Source organism: Prunus mume, linkage group LG7, assembly GCF_029339155.1.
Source record: "Prunus mume cultivar Tortuosa linkage group LG7, ASM2933915v1, whole genome shotgun sequence".
Classification (NCBI taxonomy): Eukaryota; Viridiplantae; Streptophyta; class Magnoliopsida; order Rosales; family Rosaceae; genus Prunus; species Prunus mume.
The window spans coordinates 18,685,794-18,705,759 of record NC_142704.1 but is presented as its reverse complement, the minus strand read 5'-3'; the positions used below and the strand labels follow the sequence as shown (position 1 = coordinate 18,705,759).

At 37.1% G+C, this 19,966-nt stretch overlaps 2 protein-coding genes across 21 annotated transcripts; one reads left to right on the top strand and one right to left on the bottom strand.

Annotated features, from left to right (window-relative positions):
* The first annotated feature begins 988 nt into the window (after window positions 1-988).
* LOC103337196 (oxysterol-binding protein-related protein 2A) lies at window positions 989-10,162 on the top strand. 20 transcript variants are annotated; one of them, XR_016128483.1, is made up of 12 exons: window positions 989-1,629; window positions 1,869-2,414; window positions 3,989-4,351; window positions 5,651-5,760; window positions 6,310-6,748; window positions 6,824-6,979; window positions 7,583-7,750; window positions 7,878-8,018; window positions 8,250-8,465; window positions 8,540-8,689; window positions 9,400-9,590; window positions 9,742-10,162. XR_016128483.1 is itself a non-coding variant. In XM_089055680.1 (12 exons), exons 2-11 carry the CDS (start codon window positions 1,986-1,988, stop codon window positions 9,577-9,579), a joined length of 2,322 nt encoding a protein of 773 aa, XP_088911806.1. In that variant the 5' UTR covers window positions 991-1,629; window positions 1,869-1,985; the 3' UTR covers window positions 9,580-9,590; window positions 9,742-10,162. The 20 variants fall into 20 exon arrangements, 15 of the variants coding, with proteins under 15 accessions (XP_088911806.1, XP_008238569.2, XP_008238568.2 ...); XR_016128486.1 differs by having other exon boundaries at window positions 990-1,629; window positions 1,869-2,408; window positions 5,651-5,747; window positions 6,303-6,748; XR_016128485.1 differs by having other exon boundaries at window positions 990-1,629; window positions 3,992-4,351; window positions 5,651-5,747; window positions 6,303-6,748.
* Window positions 10,163-11,007: 845 nt separating this feature from the next.
* NRT1.1 (nitrate transporter 1.1) lies at window positions 11,008-15,080 on the bottom strand. The gene is made up of 5 exons (XM_008240345.2): window positions 14,793-15,080; window positions 14,528-14,705; window positions 14,230-14,269; window positions 13,229-13,800; window positions 11,008-12,005 (listed from the first exon to the last, which is right to left on the bottom strand). Exons 1-5 carry the CDS (start codon window positions 14,914-14,916, stop codon window positions 11,129-11,131), a joined length of 1,791 nt encoding a protein of 596 aa, XP_008238567.2. The 5' UTR covers window positions 14,917-15,080; the 3' UTR covers window positions 11,008-11,128.
* Window positions 15,081-19,966: the final 4,886 nt, after the last annotated feature.

The window sequence follows — 19,966 nt, the reverse complement described above, 5'->3', positions numbered from 1 at the left end:
TTTTAATCAATTATCTCTGATTTAAGAAATAAATTTAGCCTAAAAATGACATTGACTTGCGTACTGAAGTCTCATATTTGAATTCCCACGACATAATAATAGTTTAGACTATCGCTTGTATTAAAAAAAAGAAAAATAAATTTAGAAATGGAATACAATTTTTTTCTTGTGCCACTTGCCTCTTTAAAAAGGTCTTTCTCTAATGCCATTTATTTATTTTCTTTGGTTCATTCAAGTAATCCAATCGATGGAAAGTAACGCACAGTGAGTTGGGGATAAAAAAGAAAGTTAGATTGAGAAGATTGATAATGAATCAAATCATGGAATGAATCATACCGTAATGTCTCAGTTAGGTACTAATCTTTTTGTTTCTTTTTGGCCTTTAATCCACTGTTCTTATTGGAACAAACAATTTCTGTCCTAACTTCATTTCTCTAACCAAGTTTACCTTTGACCAAAATAAAAACAAACCTCTTTTCCAATATTTTTCTGTAACATTATCAGATTATATCGTTCTTTTTAATATAAGGTAAACTACAAAGAATATACCTCTACGGATCTTAAAATCATACATATCAAAGTCTCAGATTATGTTGTGCAACCTTCTTTTCTTTAAACTTTGAGGCCAAAAAAAAAAAAAAAAGAGTTACCAATTTTTATCTGTAACCAATCCCAAATATAATTATTTATATAATTTATTTCAATATTTGTATCATTTTTTCTTTCCCTCTAGAAATCTCCCAAGGGTCGGATGGGAATATGCCATGTGGAGGGAAACCACTGAACTTGGGCTACCAAAAATATTGATAAACAGCGAGTGATTAAACAGGATAGGTAGGGCCTAAAAACTTTGACCGAACTTGATAATTTTCATTTATCTCTGGAAAAAAAAAAAAAAGAAAAAACAGATGATAATTACTACAGTAAATGGATATTAATAACACCCCTTTCAGCATCTGTATTTTCTGTTCCTCCCATTACCCATTTCCCGGTTCCCAATTCTCAGTTCCCTTCCCCCCGATCGCCGCCACGCCAACAGCCCACATCCACCGTCCACCGTCCACGCGTGAATTTTCCGATATAGTTGCAATCATCTCGCGAGAAATAAAAGATCTCCCCCTCTCTTCTTCTTCTATGTCCAAAGCAAAAGAGGATTAAACAGACAGAGTAGGAAGAAGGAGAAGTAAGTAGTAGAATCCAGCTTGGAAATATGTTTCCCAATGCATTTAATTACTATTTTGCCACCATAATTACTTTCTCCCTCTCTCTCTCTCACAGTCTCAGACAGACTCTCAGTCTCAGTCTCACACCCACTGCTCTTTATACGCACCAAATATAGACACCAAACCCTCCTTCCCTTCCCAACTTATTCTATATAAATACTTTGCCATCAATCCAAGCCAAACAAATATAATTATTAAAAATAATAAATAAATAAATAAATAAAAAGAAAAAAGAAAAGAAAAGAAAAGAAAAGAAGAAGCAGCTCTTCTCGGTCCTCATTATAATAATCCTCTACTCTTTCATACACACACAATCACACACACACTCTCTCTCTCTCTCTCTCTCTCTCTCTCTCTCTCCTCTTCCCGAATCTCTCTCAGTTTCAGAGCTCTCCACTCTCCCCAGGTTCGGTCTCTAACCGAGATATAGAGAGAGAAAGCAGAGGAGCCTTCTCTCTCTCTCTCTCTCTCTCTCAGTTTCAGTAGCCTAAAATCAATTTTCATGTTTTTTGATGATGATGATCGACATATGCATGCCTGCATTTTCATTTCTCGTAATTAATTTCGATTTTGATTGACGCAACTTGACGCTGCGTATATTTATTAATTGTTGTTATTAATCTTCTTCTTCTTCGTCTGTTGCAGTTTTCTCTTCAGCGCATGAAAGAATGGGGAATTAACAATCGGTGAACGGTTATCGCTTGTAATCGTTTCGTTTCCTTTTGCATTGCGATTTTCGCGACGTCGTTTTGGTTGGCCGAAATGCGAGTCAAGGAGATGCACCCGCTCTGCTGCATCACGCTGGAGAGCGCGGGACTCGGCGACCAGTCGCCGGAGATCTCTCTCTCCCGGACCCGTAGCCTTCCGGCGAGTCTGGCGACGGCGCCGCTCGGATCTGATACCAATGCCTCCGGCCGGCAGGCGGGATCTGAGACCACCGTCGCCGGAGTTCTCCACAAGTGGACCAATTACAGCAAGGGGTGGAGATCCAGGTGGTTTCTTCTCCGAAACGGCTTCCTCTCCTACGCCAAGATTCGGCGCCCCGAAACGCTCAGCCTCTTGACGCCAAACGACGACGTTCGACTCATCGGTGAGATCTCCACTCACCGCCTTTCGAGGATTGACAGCGGCACGGGGAGACGGAACAATAAGCCCCCAAAAACTGTTGGAATCGTCCACCTCAAGGTAAATGTACGCACCGAAACGGTTCGTTTTGTTTTCGTCTTCGTCTTCATAATTCGCTGCGATCGGTTTTAGAGCAACAATGTTGCAATCGGGAAATGCTGGAGCTCTCTTTTTGGCGCTATTTCAGTAACGCTTTCTAATATGGGGGAGGAACCTTGATTCAAACTTTTACCAAAAACGTTATCCGTTCTCTCTTTTGTCTCTCTCTCTCTCTCTCTCTGTTTCTTTTTTTTAATTTTTAATTTATTTTAAAAAATTTGGGGTCTGATTGTGAATCTGCAAGAAATATAACTAGGCTTTGTTATCTGAGCGGGAACTGGGTATGAACCGTTGGTTCGTCGCATTGTTCGTCGTGTTCTGGGTTTCTCTCTTTTTCTGGGTTTTGTGATTTTCAATTTCAATTTTCACGTTTCGTGCTCTGTGTTTTTTAACAGTTTAACTGGTTGTTAGTGTGAAGTGGGTCACATCAGCAGGTGGGCATGGGCTTGATAGGATACATCGTAGGCCTAGGTATTATCCCGTGGTCACATCGGTGCTGGATTTTTATTCGTTGGATTCAAGCTCTCATTTGAGCGTTCAGCTCTCTGATTCACGTCAGTTTTTTCTTTCTCAAAATTTCACGTCCCATCCTAGTGTAATTTCAGTTTAAAAAGCGCCCAAAAGAAGAGAAGAAAACAAGGTTTGGTTTTTTTTTTTTAAAAACTTACTTTTAAGGCCTTCGTAACAGATATTGAAAGGGCAGACGTGACTTTGAGAACTTTTTTTTTTTAATAAAGAAAACACTGAAAGAGAGCAGTTATCGGACGGTGGGGATGGTGTTTTTTCTGAAATATGGAAGTGGGATTCTGTGTTTTGCTGGGTTTTGGTTGTCACTTGTTTGTTTCCTTTTGACTTGGCGTGGGTTGAGTTCACAAGTTAGGGGCTGCTTTCAAGTTTTATTTTATTGTATATTTGAAGGTTGAACAATGGGTTTCATTTTCAGTGGCTTATATTAACAATGTGAAGACTTTGAGGCCATTAGGTGGCTTTTGCCCTTTCCAAGGTTGAGATGTATGCAACCACTTTTTTTAAATCGGGAAAAAGAATTTATTTTAACTTCTAAGCATATTCTTAGTCCCTTTCAAAGCTGGGTTTTATAATTATGAGTGGATATGCTCAAAGTCCATGATGAGGATTTTTCTCTACAGTGATAAACCGAAGGGGAGTTTTGGGTAGAGTTTCTGCTTTGGGTTTTGAAACGGAAATGGCATGATCTCGTTTTCATTACATTGTTGGTGTCATTAATTAGGAGCTTGAAGTGGTTTTCTCTTACCTGGGTTATTTTCTGGTGGGCTGAAGAATGAAGGTGGATGGGCTGAGTTCAGGCTAATGAATTCTTTTCTGGGTATCAGCTGCTTTTCTTTTCAGGGCCTTATGTTATCTGCATTGATGATATATATATTTTTTCATTTCTTTACCATTGACTTTTGCTCTTTGAATGAATGCTATTGTAATGAAATTTGTATTTGTTTTGAACATTGAACGTCAATACTTCATGTTTCTTGCGTAATCTAAAGACATGTTTCTTTCTCTTTATTTAGCAGATCTCATCCTTCAGAGAAAGCAAGTCTGATGATCGGAAGTTTTACATATTTACTGCTACAAAGACCCTTCATTTAAGAACTAATTCAAAGAGTGATCGGGCAGCTTGGCTACAAGCTTTGGTCTCAACTCGGAGTCTATTTCCGCTTAGATCCTTGAATGATAGTCTCTCCCTTGTACAAACTGATTTATCTATTTCGACTGAAAGACTGAAAAAACGCCTACTTGAAGAGGGAACCGGTGAGAACCTTGTACAGGATTGCGAGCAGATAATGCTCTCTGAATTTTCTCAAATACAAGGACAGTATAAGGTTCTCTGTGAAGAACGATCCAATTTACTCGACACACTACGGCAGTTGGAGGTAACTAGTTCTTACTACATTTTCCCAAAGTTAATTTTAAGTTGCACATGATATCTAGTCATAGACCATCTTGCCTTTTCTCTCAGCTCCAACTTCCATCTTAGTCCTTTTGTTCTCCTAGTTCTTTGAAGTAATAAACAGTCTCCCTCCTGATTGGAAGTTGGAAGTTACTCCTGAAATCCAATGAACTAAATCTTTGTTCTTGTTATGAAGGAATTTTCTCACGCCTTAGGACTGCATTTTTTTCTTATCTTTTTAGTCTATATTTTCAATTTGGTTGTGCAAATTTCATAGTTACTTTTCTTGACTGCCTATTGTGAAATCGATATCTCAACCAATTAAACCATTATACTTGATTTTACTTTTTCTGGTCAGTGGAATTGCATACCTCATAGAACAGATGCATGCCATTAAATGCACTTATTTATTGTGTCTAACAGCACATAAGGATCATAATTTCCGTTTCCTCAACTAGTTGAGGAAGAAAGCTAGCATCAGTATGCGTTGGCTGAAGTGGATCCCACGGTGTGGGACCTGCCAATCAACAGTAAAGCTTATCTTGGTAGCTCGATGGCACAAAGCATTTAAAGCTATAAGCATGTCACTAACAATTGATCAGATCCACCAGACAGGATACCCAAGTCCACACTGCTGCTGAGTCGTTGGACTTATCCACCGAGGGATCCGTGGAATTTCTGTAGATTGCATTGGAGGAAATCTAACAAAGCTAGGCAGATAGATATACTCCTTTCCCACTAACAAGAGAACGTTACTATATGAACACACTAATTAGTGGACATGTAAAGATTAAATTAGCAAGCTTTGACATGCTTTCTGACTTGATAACAATTTTTTAAATTCTTAGGCTACCTTAAATACATGCAAGTAAGATTGATTCCAGCTTTCAAGAGCAGATTTTTTTTTCAAGGACTGGTCCTGATTAACAAGCTCTGCTGGGCTTAAATCATTCTAAACTTTTGTTTAATATAAACTACTTTGATATTATGAGCGAGAGAGATGTCATAACCAAAATTGTCAAGACCCTTTTGGATGTTCTTTTTTCTTCTTCAATCATTTCCCATTTAGGTAATTTGTTAGAGCATTGTCTTGAGTTTCTTGAATGCAATTCTCATAAGATATTCCTATTCTTTATGGTATTTGGGTTGTCAGTTCCATATATATGAAAGCATTACAATGGTTTTTTAATAATGGTTCATTATCGAGTGACCTCCCATCTTTTTATGTTACAATTGTATTCGTTATGCATTAAATTTAAGCCTATTACTTTTGCATATGCAGGCAGCTAATTATGAAGCTGATGCCTCTGGGGTTCATGATGGTGAATACCAATTGACGAAGCATGAGTTTTCCAGTTTGGGACAGGGAAAATATAGTGGTACACAGTTTATGTTAGCTCTATCCACTTTCTTATATATTCTTTCATTTTCTATTTCTAAATACAATACACTTTCCTTGATCAAAAAAAGTAGTTATTCTTGAGTACACAATTGATTGGGTCAGGCCTAAACTAAGGATCTCCATGAGATGTTGTTAGAGTTTGACTACACTTAGAGTGGAACTATAAATTCCCTTATGTTTTAAACTAATCCATTGAAGATCCATTCTTTAATAAAAAAATTTGCCGACCTCTCTTCAACATTAGAATTGACTTGATGATGCATACATTGTTGATAAGATTTATAATGCCAACTGGTTACCCATTTGAATGGTTAGTTTTGTTGCTTGTTGTTTTTCATTTGATACAAAAGTGGCTAATATAATTATGAAGACTATAATGGTCAATGGAAATCATCATTTTTTTGTTCTCACTTTGTAGCTTTTTTGTCTTTCAAAGCTTAAATACTCAAAATATCTGCTATCCCAGAGCATTATCTTTTATCATGCTTCATAGCATATACGATTTTGTAGTAACATCTATTATGGTTTTTAGAGTGCAGCACAACTGAATCATCTGATGATATTGAGAAACAAGAGCTTGAGGAAGTGTCAGATGAAGATGAAATGTCATTTCATGACACAAAAGAATATTTTACTGAACCAAACTTAGGTTGTGGGTCTATGAAAGGAGTTGTAAATAACACTAATAAGCACCGTGAGCCTCGAAGTCAATTTGATAATGTTGAGGAGATGCAAACTGAGAAGGAAGTTCCTGGTTATAGATACCCACACATTGAAAGGCGAAAAGAGCTTCCCACTCCAGTTGAGAAGGAGAAAGGGGTCAGCCTTTGGTCTATGATCAAAGACAACGTGGGAAAGGATCTCACTCGAGTTTGCCTCCCTGTGTACTTTAACGAGCCAATATCGTCTCTTCAAAAGTGTTGTGAGGACTTGGAGTACTCGTATCTTTTAGATCGGGCATTTGAGTATGGGAAGATGGTAAGATTAAGGAGGCTTCTTAAATTATCATAAATTGCTGTCATAGTGTATGCTTATCTTTGTTTATCTTATCAGGGAAATAGTCTCCAAAGGGTTCTAAATGTTGCTGCATTTGCGGTTTCTGGATATGCATCGTCTGTAGCAAGGCACTGCAAGCCATTCAATCCTTTGTTAGGCGAAACTTATGAAGCTGACTATCCTGATAAAGGAATTCGTTTCTTCTCTGAAAAGGTGAGGGAGTAAAATATAGGAGCAATTGGTATATTGAACTTTACTTGAAAATAAGGCCGGATAACTGAAAATTGAGGTTGAGATATGAATCAACTTGTGACAAGCATATAACTTCTGAAAAGACTCCTGAATTTTGGAAAAGAAACTGCAATACAAAGTTTTTGACAATGAAAAGCACATCAAATAATGAACCATTTCATAGAAACTGTGAGAAGTGAAAAGTAGAAATATGATAAGTTGGCTTGGGCTTAAGTCCTCCGAGGAGGAAGCAAAAAAAAATAAAAATGGAAATGAAATTGCCACTCGTGTTAAAAGGGGTAGCTATAATGTCTGAGTTTACAGTTCTTATTTATCACAGATAAAATGCTACTTGGACCATAAATATTCTCACTTAAAGGACTTTGAAAGTTTATTAATATTTCCTAGCCTATTGAAAAGGGAAATTACTCAACAAATGTCAGTGTTTTTTAAGAACTTGATATAGGCAAGCAAAGGCTATAACTTTTCTTGATATTCTTTCAGTGGTTTTATAAATGTATTATTTTTCCAAAAATACGAACCTACTCATTCCAAAATATGTCAATAAATTTTTACTTGAAACAGGTTAGTCACCACCCAACACTCATTGCCTGCCACTGTGAAGGTAGAGGGTGGAAGTTCTGGGCTGACAGCAATATCCGCACAAAATTTTGGGGGCGATCAATTCAGCTTGACCCTGTTGGAGTTCTGAGCTTGGAGTTTGACGATGGTGAAATTTTCCAGTGGAGCAAGGTGTGCTTTGATGTGTAATTGTGTTTATGCCGCAAACTGACTGCTCATTGGAATCATTTTCTTGCCTTTTCTTTATGTATGCTACAAGCCTACAATTATGCTTAAACATCTTCATGTCTTGTAATAGGTCACAACAAGTATATATAATCTTATTCTTGGTAAAGTATACTGCGATCACCATGGTACAATGCATATACGGGGTAATCGTCAGCATTCATGCAAACTGAAGTTCAAAGAGCAATCAATTCTTGACCGAAATCCTCACCAGGTTAGTGGTGCATTTTGTATTTGTAGGCCCTGAATGATGTTTTAATATGCGTAGAGAATGATGTTTATATGCTGTAAAGAATGTTGAAACATTGTCACTGCCCTTTTCAACTCACATCTATGTGGGCCTATATTGTGACGCTCTTCAGGATAGAACCATTTTCTTTCTTTAATATGAGAATTTTTGTTTGAACATAATTGTTGGATTAATGGCAACTCTACATCCACATAGGTCCATGGAGTTGTGGAAGATGTGATGGGGAAAAAGGTTGCTACGCTATTTGGGAAGTGGGATGAAAGCATACATTATGTTAATGGTGATGGCAGTGGCAAGCCAAATCCTTCAGATGCTTCGTTGTTGTGGAAAAGTAGTAAACCTCCTAACGTCACACGGTATAACTTAACTTCATTCGCAATCACACTGAACGAGCTAACACCTGGACTGCAGGTAGACATGATTACATCAAATGTTTCATATGCATTTTCATTTTCCTCTTATGCATCTCTAATTGTTTTTTATAGCTTTGTCTGATCCCGGGTATTTGATCACGGATTAAGGAGAAGCTACCACCCACGGATTCCAGGCTCAGGCCGGACCAGCGGCATTTGGAGAATGGAGAATATGAAAAAGCAAATGCAGAGAAACAGCGGTTGGAGAAAAGGCAAAGAATGGTATGTTTGGCATCTTTCCCTGTCTTTTTGGTCACATGCACACAGACATTCCTACATGCCAGCTTCAATGGCTGATATTCTTCTTGCCGGTTTTAAGTTGTATGTGTGGAAGGTAATCTGCTATTCATATTTTCGCCGTGGTCTTTGTATTTGGTTTTTCTATGATGTTCCAATTTAAGAATTTATTGCACCCCTATACTTTGTCATCAAATTCAAATACCATACCATACCATATTCAAACCAAATGCTGATTCAAGTCACTTACCAACTAGAGTAAATCCTGTCTATCAAACAGCCTTCATGTTGGAGTCCGGCATTTATAGATTGCATGTCCCTCCCCTATAAAGTTGTGAGAGACTTTATATTTCTGGTATTTAAGAAGTTACTACTCTTTGGTCAATATTGGAATTTGTTTCAAAGGACTTCAGCAACTTTGTCTTCCAACATGACAAAAAATGCATGGTTTTCCTCTTCCCTCATTTTACTCCTTTGCAATAAATTACTGAGCTCTGTAAGATTTGAAGAGCAGTTTGAGAAAGTTATTTGATTCATCCATTTGATTTTGAACGTAAAATGTTTATTAATATTTTCAGTGTATAGACTGGAATAAATATGTGGATATTCACATGGAGATGGCATATGATGCAACCGAAATATTATTGTATGATTATTAATGTTGATGGTGATCTTTGAATATATTCAACGCACAGTCGAGGAAACTACAAGAAAATGGGTGGAAACCTAGATGGTTCCAGAGAGAAGGTGAAGATGGACCTTTCCGCTACGTTGGTGGCTATTGGGAAACACGGAAGCAGGGAAAATGGGATGAATGTCCAGACATTTTTGGTGAATTTAGTGAAGGCCTTGATGAAACATTAGAAGGGTCATGATTATGATTCAGGTGTGTACTGTCTGGAAAGCTATGTTGGTACATTCTTAAAATTGCAATATATATATATATTTATATAAAGTTTATGGTGGTAGCCATATATGAATTAATTCTACCAATTCACTAAAATGTTGTTAACTAAGTAATTTTTCTGATAATGCAGGAAAAATAAAACGTGTTGAGATGGCCGGAGTCAAAGCTGTGTAAAACTTAGCTTGGCGTTTCCTGAGTTGGTGTATTTTAAAGAAGAATCCTCTCTCGCGTTTGACTGTAAGTTGATGATGGTTAGATTGTAGTCTTATGTATCCTTGTAATGTTATCATTGTCAGTGTCATGGGATATTAGTTTACTTATCTAATCTCTCTCCTTTTCTCACTCTCACACATGTTGTAGTTTGTTTATCTTTCTCTTCTTTGGGTGCTAACCATTGGTTAAGCATTTTCATATTTATTTGTATTTTCTTTAGTAATAAAAAGAAAAATGTAATTTGTCATCATTCAGTTATGTAATAGCTTTGGTCTGGCAATTATTATACAAGTGTTCTTGCTACGAACTTCATCGATTTGAATTCGGTGAGGATTAAACTGAATCTCAGTTCGAATTCTTTGTGATATTGATACGCATACTCATCAACTTGAGTTATGTGATAAAATACCTGAAATTTGATTTCAGTTTGAAAGGTAATGTACCAAAGTTTCTGGATTTTTTTTGTACATTACTCTAATGGCTTGTTACTTCGTTTTTGGAAAAAATTAAAAAAGCAGAGAGGAAGATGGGTAAGAGATTAGAATTGAGCGAGGAAGGAATGTATAATAATATAACTAAAAGAACTATATGCGTGATAGCTGTGCACATAAACCAACAGATACCAAAGTGACAAGACGATGTTCTAAAGATTCTACTGTAGAGGGAGGGGGTTCATCTTGGGTGCAAGAGACGGGCACACTGCTTTGGGCTAACTGACTTAACTCTCATTCGGAAGTGAAAAATAACTTAAGATTGATCATAATTGTGATTAACCTTTAATTTACTTTTTATAGTTACTTTGTTATTACAACTTTGAAATAGTGATTTTGAATGGAGTTGAGTTGGAACTGGGCCCTAATAGAATGGAGTTGAATCTTTTGGATAAATGATGTGGCTTAGACAAGGATGCCTCCCAGGCTCGAGACAGAGACGTGTTGCCCACGGCTTTGCATGGTATGTATTATTGTTATTCTTTGATCATATTATATCGCAATTGATAATGCGATCTCTATATAAGTCAAGGGACATCACATCAATTTGATCCAAAATAATGGTAGTAATGTCCCCTGCATTGCCTTGATGGTTCTGTTTTTTTATATTATATAATATTTTTAATATTATATATATATATATATATATTCAAACTAGATTTTAAGACTTGTGAAAGAAAATGGTGTGATCATTAACAAGCTTTAATGATTCTTCATTTCTTATTTTCTTTCTTTTTGTACATAAAAGATTACAAGCTTAGGTTAAAGAACAAAGAAAAAAAAAAAAAAAAAAGAGGAGTAAAAACCAGATAATTATGCATGGGCACAAATCTCTGGTTCCTCCAATTCTATGCCCTCCTCAGCAAGCCTCTTGTCCTTGTAAACATACCAATTGGCACAAAACAAATAGATCACCAAATTCAAAGCACTCAGAAGTGCCAAAAGCCAATAGAAATCATAAAGCTTCCCTTGGTTGAGATTGTCTGCCAGCCATGGCTTACTGTGCCCTGTAATCTTATGCACAATAGTGACCAATAGAGAGCTAAAGAAGAACCCCAATGAAAGAGTGCTCAAGAACAAGCCTGTGCTCATAGTCTTCATCCCCTTAGGGCACTCCCTGAGGAAGAAGTCAAGCTGCCCAATATATGTGAAGGCCTCCCCAGACCCCACAAAGAAAAACTGTGGGACCAGCCAGAAAACACTTAGTGGGATCTCAGCCGTTGGATTGTCGGTCAAGCCATGTGATCTTGCGGTGTTCAAGCGCTTGACTTCTGTGAGAGCTGCTGCTACCATTGCAAAGATTGAGAAAACTAGGCCAACCCCTATGCGTTGCAATGGGGTTAGTCCTTGTGGGTTTTTTAGGGCTTTTCTTGCATTGGGGACGATGAGCCGGTCGTATACTGGGACTGTCAAGAGAATGCTGCCTACAAAGAAAGCTGTGAGGGAGGCAGGTGGGATTTGAAATGATTTTCCAATGTGGCGGTCCATGGAGGTTGCTTGTGACACTGAGAATGTGGTCATTTGAGCGTAGACAGTCCAAAATATGATTGTGGTGGCCCAAATTGGCAACATTCTGATAATCAATTTTACTTCTTCAACATCGGTTAGGGTTGATAAGCTCCACTTGTTTATGATCATGGTTGTACCGCTTGTTGTTTTGGGGTCCTTGATTGCTGCCTTATCCAAGAAACTGCACAAGAAGAAACCAACAAATTAGTTTCGTTTCCATGGATGACGTAGTGATCATGTTTTTGTCTCAGCATAGTTTCTCTTATTAGTTTGAGAATAACTTTCGTTGGGAACTTTCATGTCATGTGACAGGTTGAGTAGCAGGTACTGTCCAGTTAAACTTTATAAAGTGGGAACTTTTATGTCATGTGACATGTTGAGCAGCAGAAAACGTCTAGTTAAGAACTTTCAAGTTGTCAAGCAGACACATGTTCATAAGTTCAAAATGAAAACAAACATTTTTCTAGGTGCATACATACATAGGAACTTTAGGAAAAACAAAAAGAAAAGAAAGAGAGGCAACATTTCCCAATAATAACACACCATTTTAGAAACATGGTCATGTGAGGCACAAGGGAAACCTTGTGAGTCACATGATGATTTTTGTTTTTGTAGTTTCAGGGATTTGTTCTTTTGTGCCAGTTTGTGAGACAAGTGTGGTCAAAGGTAGTGTATATATATAGAGGAAAAGATTTGAAAAAGTGGGTGATTTAGAAATAATAGAGTATGTGGCCAAAGATGCAGAGGCAGATGCAGTGGAATACATAAAGCAAGTATGTCCGTGACTGATGGAGCAAGGCAGGCAAGCAGGCAGGCTCATATCATTTTCATATTGCTGGGGGAAGGTGATAACTAAGAAGATTCAATCATCCAAGTCCAAGACAAGAAGCGTGATGACCGATTTCCAGGACAGTCTGGCCCCAACCCTCGTGAATATATGCTTTTCATTCTTAATTTCTAAATCAAATTAAATTAAATTTTATATACAGCACCACACCACCACATGTATTTAACATTAGAGAATAAATCTATAATTTAATATGTATCTAGCTTGGGAAAAATAAAATAAAATCACCCAGCCTATCTTCGATTGATAAGCCTCCCCCTGCTTTGTCACACTCTCTCTCTACCTAAAATTTGACTATGGCCGTGGAAAAAGGTTGATACGCTGAATTTCAGTTTCACCAATACGAGTCTACTTCAAACATTGTTTATTATTAAAACGTAAGGACTTAGCATAGTAAATTATTTTTAGTAAATAAATTTGATTACTCTAGCGTTATATTGTTGTATATGGTCGAGTGAGTTCTTAAATGAATGCCAATTAAACTGTAATAAAAAAAAGAAAAAAAAAAAAACAGTTAATGCAGTTAAAGTAGTTAACGTAGGAATTAGGACACTAACCGGAACTGCTTGCTATGAGGCAACTTCTGCTTCTTCTTCTTCTTGAGTCCATCATCAATGTCATCAATGTTGTACAAAAACGACATGTCGGAGGGCAACTCCATGTTCCTCTTCCTCCACGCCGCCACAAACACCCCCGATATCTGAGTCAAAGGGCTGCCCACCAGTTTCTTGAAACGGTACCGTCTTGTTCCTGACAAGAACACAATGAGGCCAAGCACAATTGCACAGACGCATATTCCATAGCCCCATCGCCTCCCCAAGTTGTCTTGTATGTAGACAAGAACGGTGACTGCGGCAAGTGAGCCTATGCTTATGAAGAAGAAGAACCAGTTGAAGAAGTTTGTCATTTGTCTTCTTTCTTGTTTGTCTGACTCATCAAATTGGTCTGAGCCGAAGCCTGAAACGCTCGATTTTAGGCCGCCGGTGCCCAGGGCTGTCAGGTAGAGGGCTATGTAGAGAACCATGAGTTGCTTGCCGCTTGCTGGGATGCAAGGTGTGCCAGTGTCCGCGGTGCATTTTGGGGGTCGGAGGCTGGGGACTGTGGTTGAGATTGTCAATATTGTCACGCCCTATTAACCAAAACAAGTAATTAAGAAAGGAAAAAGAATTTGACAAGCAAAGAAGTAAGGTAGAAAGCGAGTGCTTGTGAGAAATTCTTTGGTATGAATCTGACGTAATGTTACTAATTCACTTATGTTATAATATATTATGTATTTATTGATATTATATTCTAAAATTTATGACATTTGTTGTCCACTTATATTATAATATATGAATTAATATCACCATGTAATAGTGTGTCCATCACATCCAAATGGCTTTGTGTTGTTGTACTAGAGAGCAAGTTCCCCAAACTAATGAATTTAACCAAATAATTATATCTGAATTAAATCATTTTTTTTCTTTATAGAATTAGAGAGGAGAAAAAAGTAAGAATCAAACTTGTATGAGATACGTAATTGCGTATTAATTTTAGTGATAATGTAAGGTGAGTTTACCATTGCTTGGATGGAGGCAAATATAGCGATGGTTAGGTATCTGTCGAAACAGGAAAATTAATGTTAGAAAGGCCACATTTTCATGTTATATCAGCGGACCATTAATTAACAACAAATGACTAGATCTCATCAAGTTTGAAAAATTGTCCCCCCTTTAGAATTACTCAATCAAAATGTGAAATTAATTAAACCATCAATCATTGTAAGGAAATTGAAAAAGCGCACACCAAACACCAAAAGTGATGGAAGTGAGCCAATGTCAAAATCAAAATGTGAAACCAATTAGAAAATTAATTACCTGCCAAGAAAGGTATCGGCCACAAAACCGCCGAGCAAGCAGAGCATGAAGGAAGTACCAAGAAAATTGGTGACGGTATTAGCAGAGGTAGCATTGCCCAAGTGCATGGTTCCAGTCAAATAAGTCACCAGGTTAACAGCAATTCCTAGCGTTGTTAGCCTCTCACAAGCCTCTCCACCTGAGAATCAAAGAGATCAAAGATAAGAGCAAAGAACCATGGGGGGGTCGCATAAAAAGAGAGAGTAGGGTAGCTATGTATGTAGACCTAGAATCATGGCGGCCGCCGTCCAGCCGCCAGTCTTGGAGCGCTCAGCGGGGCGGCCCTTGAAGTCCCAGGCATCTGGGAGGGTCAGTTTCTCTTGTGTTTCTGGGAGGGTACAATTACTCATAGTTTGGAGCTCTGCACAAGCTGTTCTATTTAATATTTCTAATTTGGTTGCTCTCCTTTAGGCCAAAAAGTGTTAGTGAATTATATACAAAGAGGGAGGAACTGTGGCACAATCTGGGGCAGGGCTTGTGGCCTTTTTATGGTGGGAGGTCATAGCAAAGACCTTTGCATTGATAGAAGAGAAAAGTGGTGGTATATTTGTGATTTCTATGATTTGTCTTGGAGCTCTTGATTGAATGATGTGGCACCATATTTAAATTATTTCATATAAAAATAATAATAATATAGTCTATTTATCGATATGGATGGATCATTGCTCATACAGAATTTTTTTTTTTTTTGAAATGACACCTGTAACCTAGCTAGCTTGATTTTGTCACACATTGAGCATATACTCGTGTGTAGAAATGGGCGGACAAATCTAATTTACCACAATAGAAATTAAGACAAATCGAAAAAACAAAATAGAAGTTAATTAATCAAAGATTAAAAGGACATCAGTGTGATGCATGTCTGTTAAAATTCTTAATTAGACGAAGATCAAATAGGACAGAGGTTTAAGCATGCCAGATAGAGCAATGGGATTGTTAGGTTACCACCTCTAATTCTCTTTCCCAACTTATCTTGCATCTTTTTCTTTTTCTTTTTTCTAGTTCGTTTATAATTGCTCATCTCTTCCACCCGCATGCTATTACTATAAAAACAAAACTGAATTTCACGGCCTAAAACAAGAAAAAGAACATAATAATGCTATTTGCATCATATTTATCGACCATGTTGCTGACCACCTATCTAATATAAGTGACCCCATCAATGTATGTGGAATCCAACTGTATTAGACAGATGATCAGAAATATTGTCTTTAGCTGGCTGGGAAGCTCAGAGTGTGGCACATATACATGTTGTCACTTTTGTATATCCATCATAAAACAATAGTTTATGAGTTAGGACTTAGTCTGCTGACTCTTAAATATTTTTGATAAAGGGATGATTTTGATTTGTTTTGGATTTTTACGTCGAGTGTTATGTTTGGATTTCAGTTATGGTTTAGCTTTAGTTTGTGTTTGCTTCTTTTGGTTTGTCCTTGGCCATAATTTAGCTTAATTAGTTTCTGTCCTCCAGTGGTTGGGTTAACGCTGTAGTTTTTGTTTTTGTTTTTCCCACATTCTTCCAGTCTGTCCCGGGGTTTCTGGGAGGGAGCCAACTCATAAAACAGAATCAAAGTTTTGGCCACAGATTTAGGTCACATACTTCATCATTTCAACAGCAATAATACTAAAATTAAATGACCCAGATTTTGCTCAAGGCAGCATGCCTGCCCCTTTACACTCGAATTTGAACCGCTTTTTCATTCATTAGAATAGTTTAGAATATCGCTCTGCTCTCATCTTAATGAAAAAAATAGGAAGATTAACATGGGTATAATCTTGGTTAGGATACAATCATGATTTTGAAAGACGTCAATAAGATATTTAGTTGAAATTTGAAAAACTGGGAACTGGGAACTGGGAACTGAGGAATGCACCACAGATTTGAAAGAATGGAGCCCAACTCCAACTACCAGCCTACAATTCAAATCCGCTGAATTGACATCATGGAACACGAAAGCTTACAGTAATCATTAAACTCAATAAACCTTCCATTATTATACTCTTATCTGTTCTTTCTTCTTAATTCAGAGCCTCAGAGAATAGTGAAGGGCAAGAATTGTTGTGAAACCAGTCCATCCCCAACTTTAAAGACAAATTTTATAAACAAATTTTGCTTAGCTTTATGTGGATCGTATACCGACCGTATTATCTTATATCTAAATTCAAATTATGGAATTTTTATTATCATTTACATATGGTCAACATTGGATATAAGCGAACCTCACTTCTATTAAACGAGAAGGCATCACATAACTTATATAAGAGAGTTTCAATTTGTTTTTATTTATTTAAAATAAGCGATATTGAAGGAGAGAAGAATCGAACATAGGACTTCAAGTGCATGGATAAATGCTCTTAACTACTTGAACTGCAAACAACTTGCAAGTGAATTTCATTTCTATTAAAAATAATTATACAAATGCGGGAAAAAAAAAATCCTAAACGAGAATTGGATGGTACAAATATCAAATAAATTATAATGATGTAGAATCATGACCAGATATATGGTGTCAAATAGGATCTCAAAAGTCGAAATACTTTCGTGTGCTCCAAGAGCCAATGAACCAGACACTTAGTGGCTCAATTATGACAGTATCTTATATGCTGGATTAACAATTAATTGTATTTATGCACTGATTGGCTGCATGGTCTTCTCGCTGGATGACTATACAATATCTTTATTTTTTATTTTTTATGCAATATCTATCATGCATAATGGAAGAGAGAGAATTAAAGTAATTAAAAAAAAAAGGAGGAGACAACCCACGTGTCAGATAACTGTGAGTTGGTAGGCCTAGTAGATGATTTATAATTATTTTGTGGAAAAAAGTTTTAAGGTCGTCCTGTGTTTTTTTGTGTAGGGTTACATGTAAGCATGGCTTTTAAATGACACCCATTAGGACCAATTTTATTATTTATTATTTATTTTTGCCAAGTGTGCGATCATCATGTTGCTTTTTATTTATTTATTATTGAGAATTATTATCATTATGGGAGTCCAACATGTCAAAATGTGTACAAAATTGGGCCTGCACTTTGTCATATCTGTGATGTGCAAACCCAGAGAAAACGTGGTTCACATAATTCGACCTCCATGGATGGGCCAGTTTGAAATTCTAACGTCATTATGGTCTAGACGATTGACTTAATTTAACTACAAGATTTATATGTGGTTAACATGTAGTGAAAATAACAGGGGATGCCTTAACATTGATACAATTAGAGCATCCAGAGTTTTAAAACCTAACTAACTGGAAATGCGTGGAGAGGTCCGAAATCTTGTACTTTGATTTAGAATTTGTACGCTCAATGAATACGATGAGAGGCATGTACCTAATTAATCTACATGATTAAGACTTCATTAGCATTTTATGGTTAGTAGTAAAATTGAATGAGTAGATACCAGAAAATGCAGGCTCATATGTACTATAATTAATATATAAAGTATATTCTATCAGTTGTGATGATATCATGATAATAATGTTGGAATATTGAATTTAATCTTGGCCTCTTTGTCCTCAATCTGAAGCACAGATGATATATTTAATTTTGGCATGCTTGAATATATATGACACTACTTATATTGGAAAATTTTTCGGCGATAAAAAGATTAAAAATAATACTCAATTAGCTGCACCTCTTTGTGCCTATGTACATTCGAAGAATGTGAAGTCAACTCTAATAGTCAGTTCTTATTATATCAGGAGGGCAAAGAGGGGTTGGCGCTGCATGCACTTATAAATTCCATGTAGATTAATTATGTGTCAAGGATATCCATGGATTAGTTGCAGCAGTGCGAACGTGGCACGCGTGGTCTACATGTTAGATCATCTTGGAGTCCAACAACACGTGGTCCCATCTTGAGTTGTCCATGAAAGCGTGACACATCCGCATGGGCCCACACTAGCGTGAAAAGCAAATTTTTATGAGCTTTTGTGTATGGGTCTCTCTTGAAAGATATGGTTGCTAATGGCCTGTGGGCTTAAGATGTTCGTTCATTGGCCTACATCTTATGAAGAAAGGACTTGTCCATCTCAAATAGGGATAGGAAAAAAAAAAACAAATTGTACAAGAAAAGTAACTAATAGCTACTGATATCCGTGCCACAGAATGAGATAACTATTAAATCGTAGTAGCACAACGAACACAAATAATTATTAGACATCGATAATGCTTGCTATCTCATCATGTGTCACAGATGTCTGTGACTATTAATTGTTTTTTCTTATAGTGAAAGGATTTGTCCAGATGAAAATCTCAGTGTTCCTTTATTGCTTTGCTAATTGCTAGGGTAATTGAGGAGCTTTTACGATTTTGATTTTTCGCGTTTGTTTCTCTCTACTCCTCTTTTTTCTCTTTTTTGTCTAGTGGTTGTTGTGGATCATCGATTTTGTTGCTGAATGGTTATGCTAAGGTTTTGTTGATGTGCAGATCGGAGGAATGTTCAGGCTTCCTTTTTTTTTTTTTTTTCTTTTGTTGTTGTTGTTGTTTTTTCTTTTGAGTTGTTTATGAGCAAGCTGAGTCTTTTTCTAAAATTACGCATTTATTCATGTCTCTCATGTTTGAGTTTTGAATAGTATTGACTCTTTTTCAGTTTTATCTTTTCTACACTCTTAGAGCACGTCTAATGGGACTTATCTAGCCTCTAATGAACAAAAAAAAAAAAAAACACTTTCTAATACATGTGTTTGGCCTAAGGTAAGATATGGGGTTAGTTTTGCCCAATGGCTCGCCTGGGCAAGAGTAGGTCCCACGGTTAGTTTTTTATAAAACAGAGGTTGCGCAGCAAAAGCTGCTTTCTATGAGGATCTTCCATATGGTGCCTTCAATAATAACGATTGCCTTACGGCTAGTTGTTGGGCGGTTTAGTTTAGTGTTTTTTTTTTCTTTTAGTTTCCAACGGCTAGTTGCTGGGCTATTTGGTTTTCTTTTTTGGGAAATGACCCTCAGTGCCACCCCTTTGATAATTTTAACTAAAAATACCATCCCTTCCCAATTTTTTTTATAACTATCAACTATAAATATAAAATTATTGTACCCTTATTGCTCTCCTAACACATTTTCTGAAATTTACCTCCCCTAAACCCTCTCCGTCGCTCAGTCTCTTCATCTTCACTCTCTGGTCACTCTGCTCTCACTCTCTCGTCTCTCAGCTCTAACTCTCTCATCTCTCGCCGTCACCGTCACTCTCTTCTGTCTTCCTCTCCCAAATAAATCTGTCATCGAAGAACAATGCCATCATTCACAAAGCAAACAGGTTGTTCATCGGAATTCTTTTACGGCTTAGGGTTTATGGGTTTGTTTGAAATTGGTTGACGGGGTTGTTTGAAATTGGTTTAGGGTTTGGGGGTTTCTCTGAAATTGGTTTAGTGGGTTTTCTGAAATGGGTATAGGGTTTAG

Bases quoted from the DNA above. Each gene is read 5' to 3' on its own strand.
- NRT1.1 (XM_008240345.2), bottom strand. From the start codon at position 14,916: ATGAGTAATTGTACCCTCCCAGAAACACAAGAGAAACTGACCCTCCCA. The intron at 14,706-14,792 runs GTCTACATACAT...TTTGATTCTCAG, and splicing joins GGCGGCCGCCATGATTCTAG to GTGGAGAGGCTTGTGAGAGG. The intron at 13,801-14,229 runs GTAAACTCACCT...TTTGGTTAATAG, and splicing joins TTGCCTCCATCCAAGCAATG to GGCGTGACAATATTGACAAT.
- LOC103337196 (XM_089055680.1), top strand. From the start codon at position 1,986: ATGCGAGTCAAGGAGATGCACCCGCTCTGCTGCATCACGCTGGAGAGC. The intron at 4,352-5,650 runs GTAACTAGTTCT...TTGCATATGCAG, and splicing joins ACACACTACGGCAGTTGGAG to GCAGCTAATTATGAAGCTGA. The intron at 5,761-6,309 runs GTTAGCTCTATC...TTTAGAGTGCAG, and splicing joins TATAGTGGTACACAGTTTAT to CACAACTGAATCATCTGATG.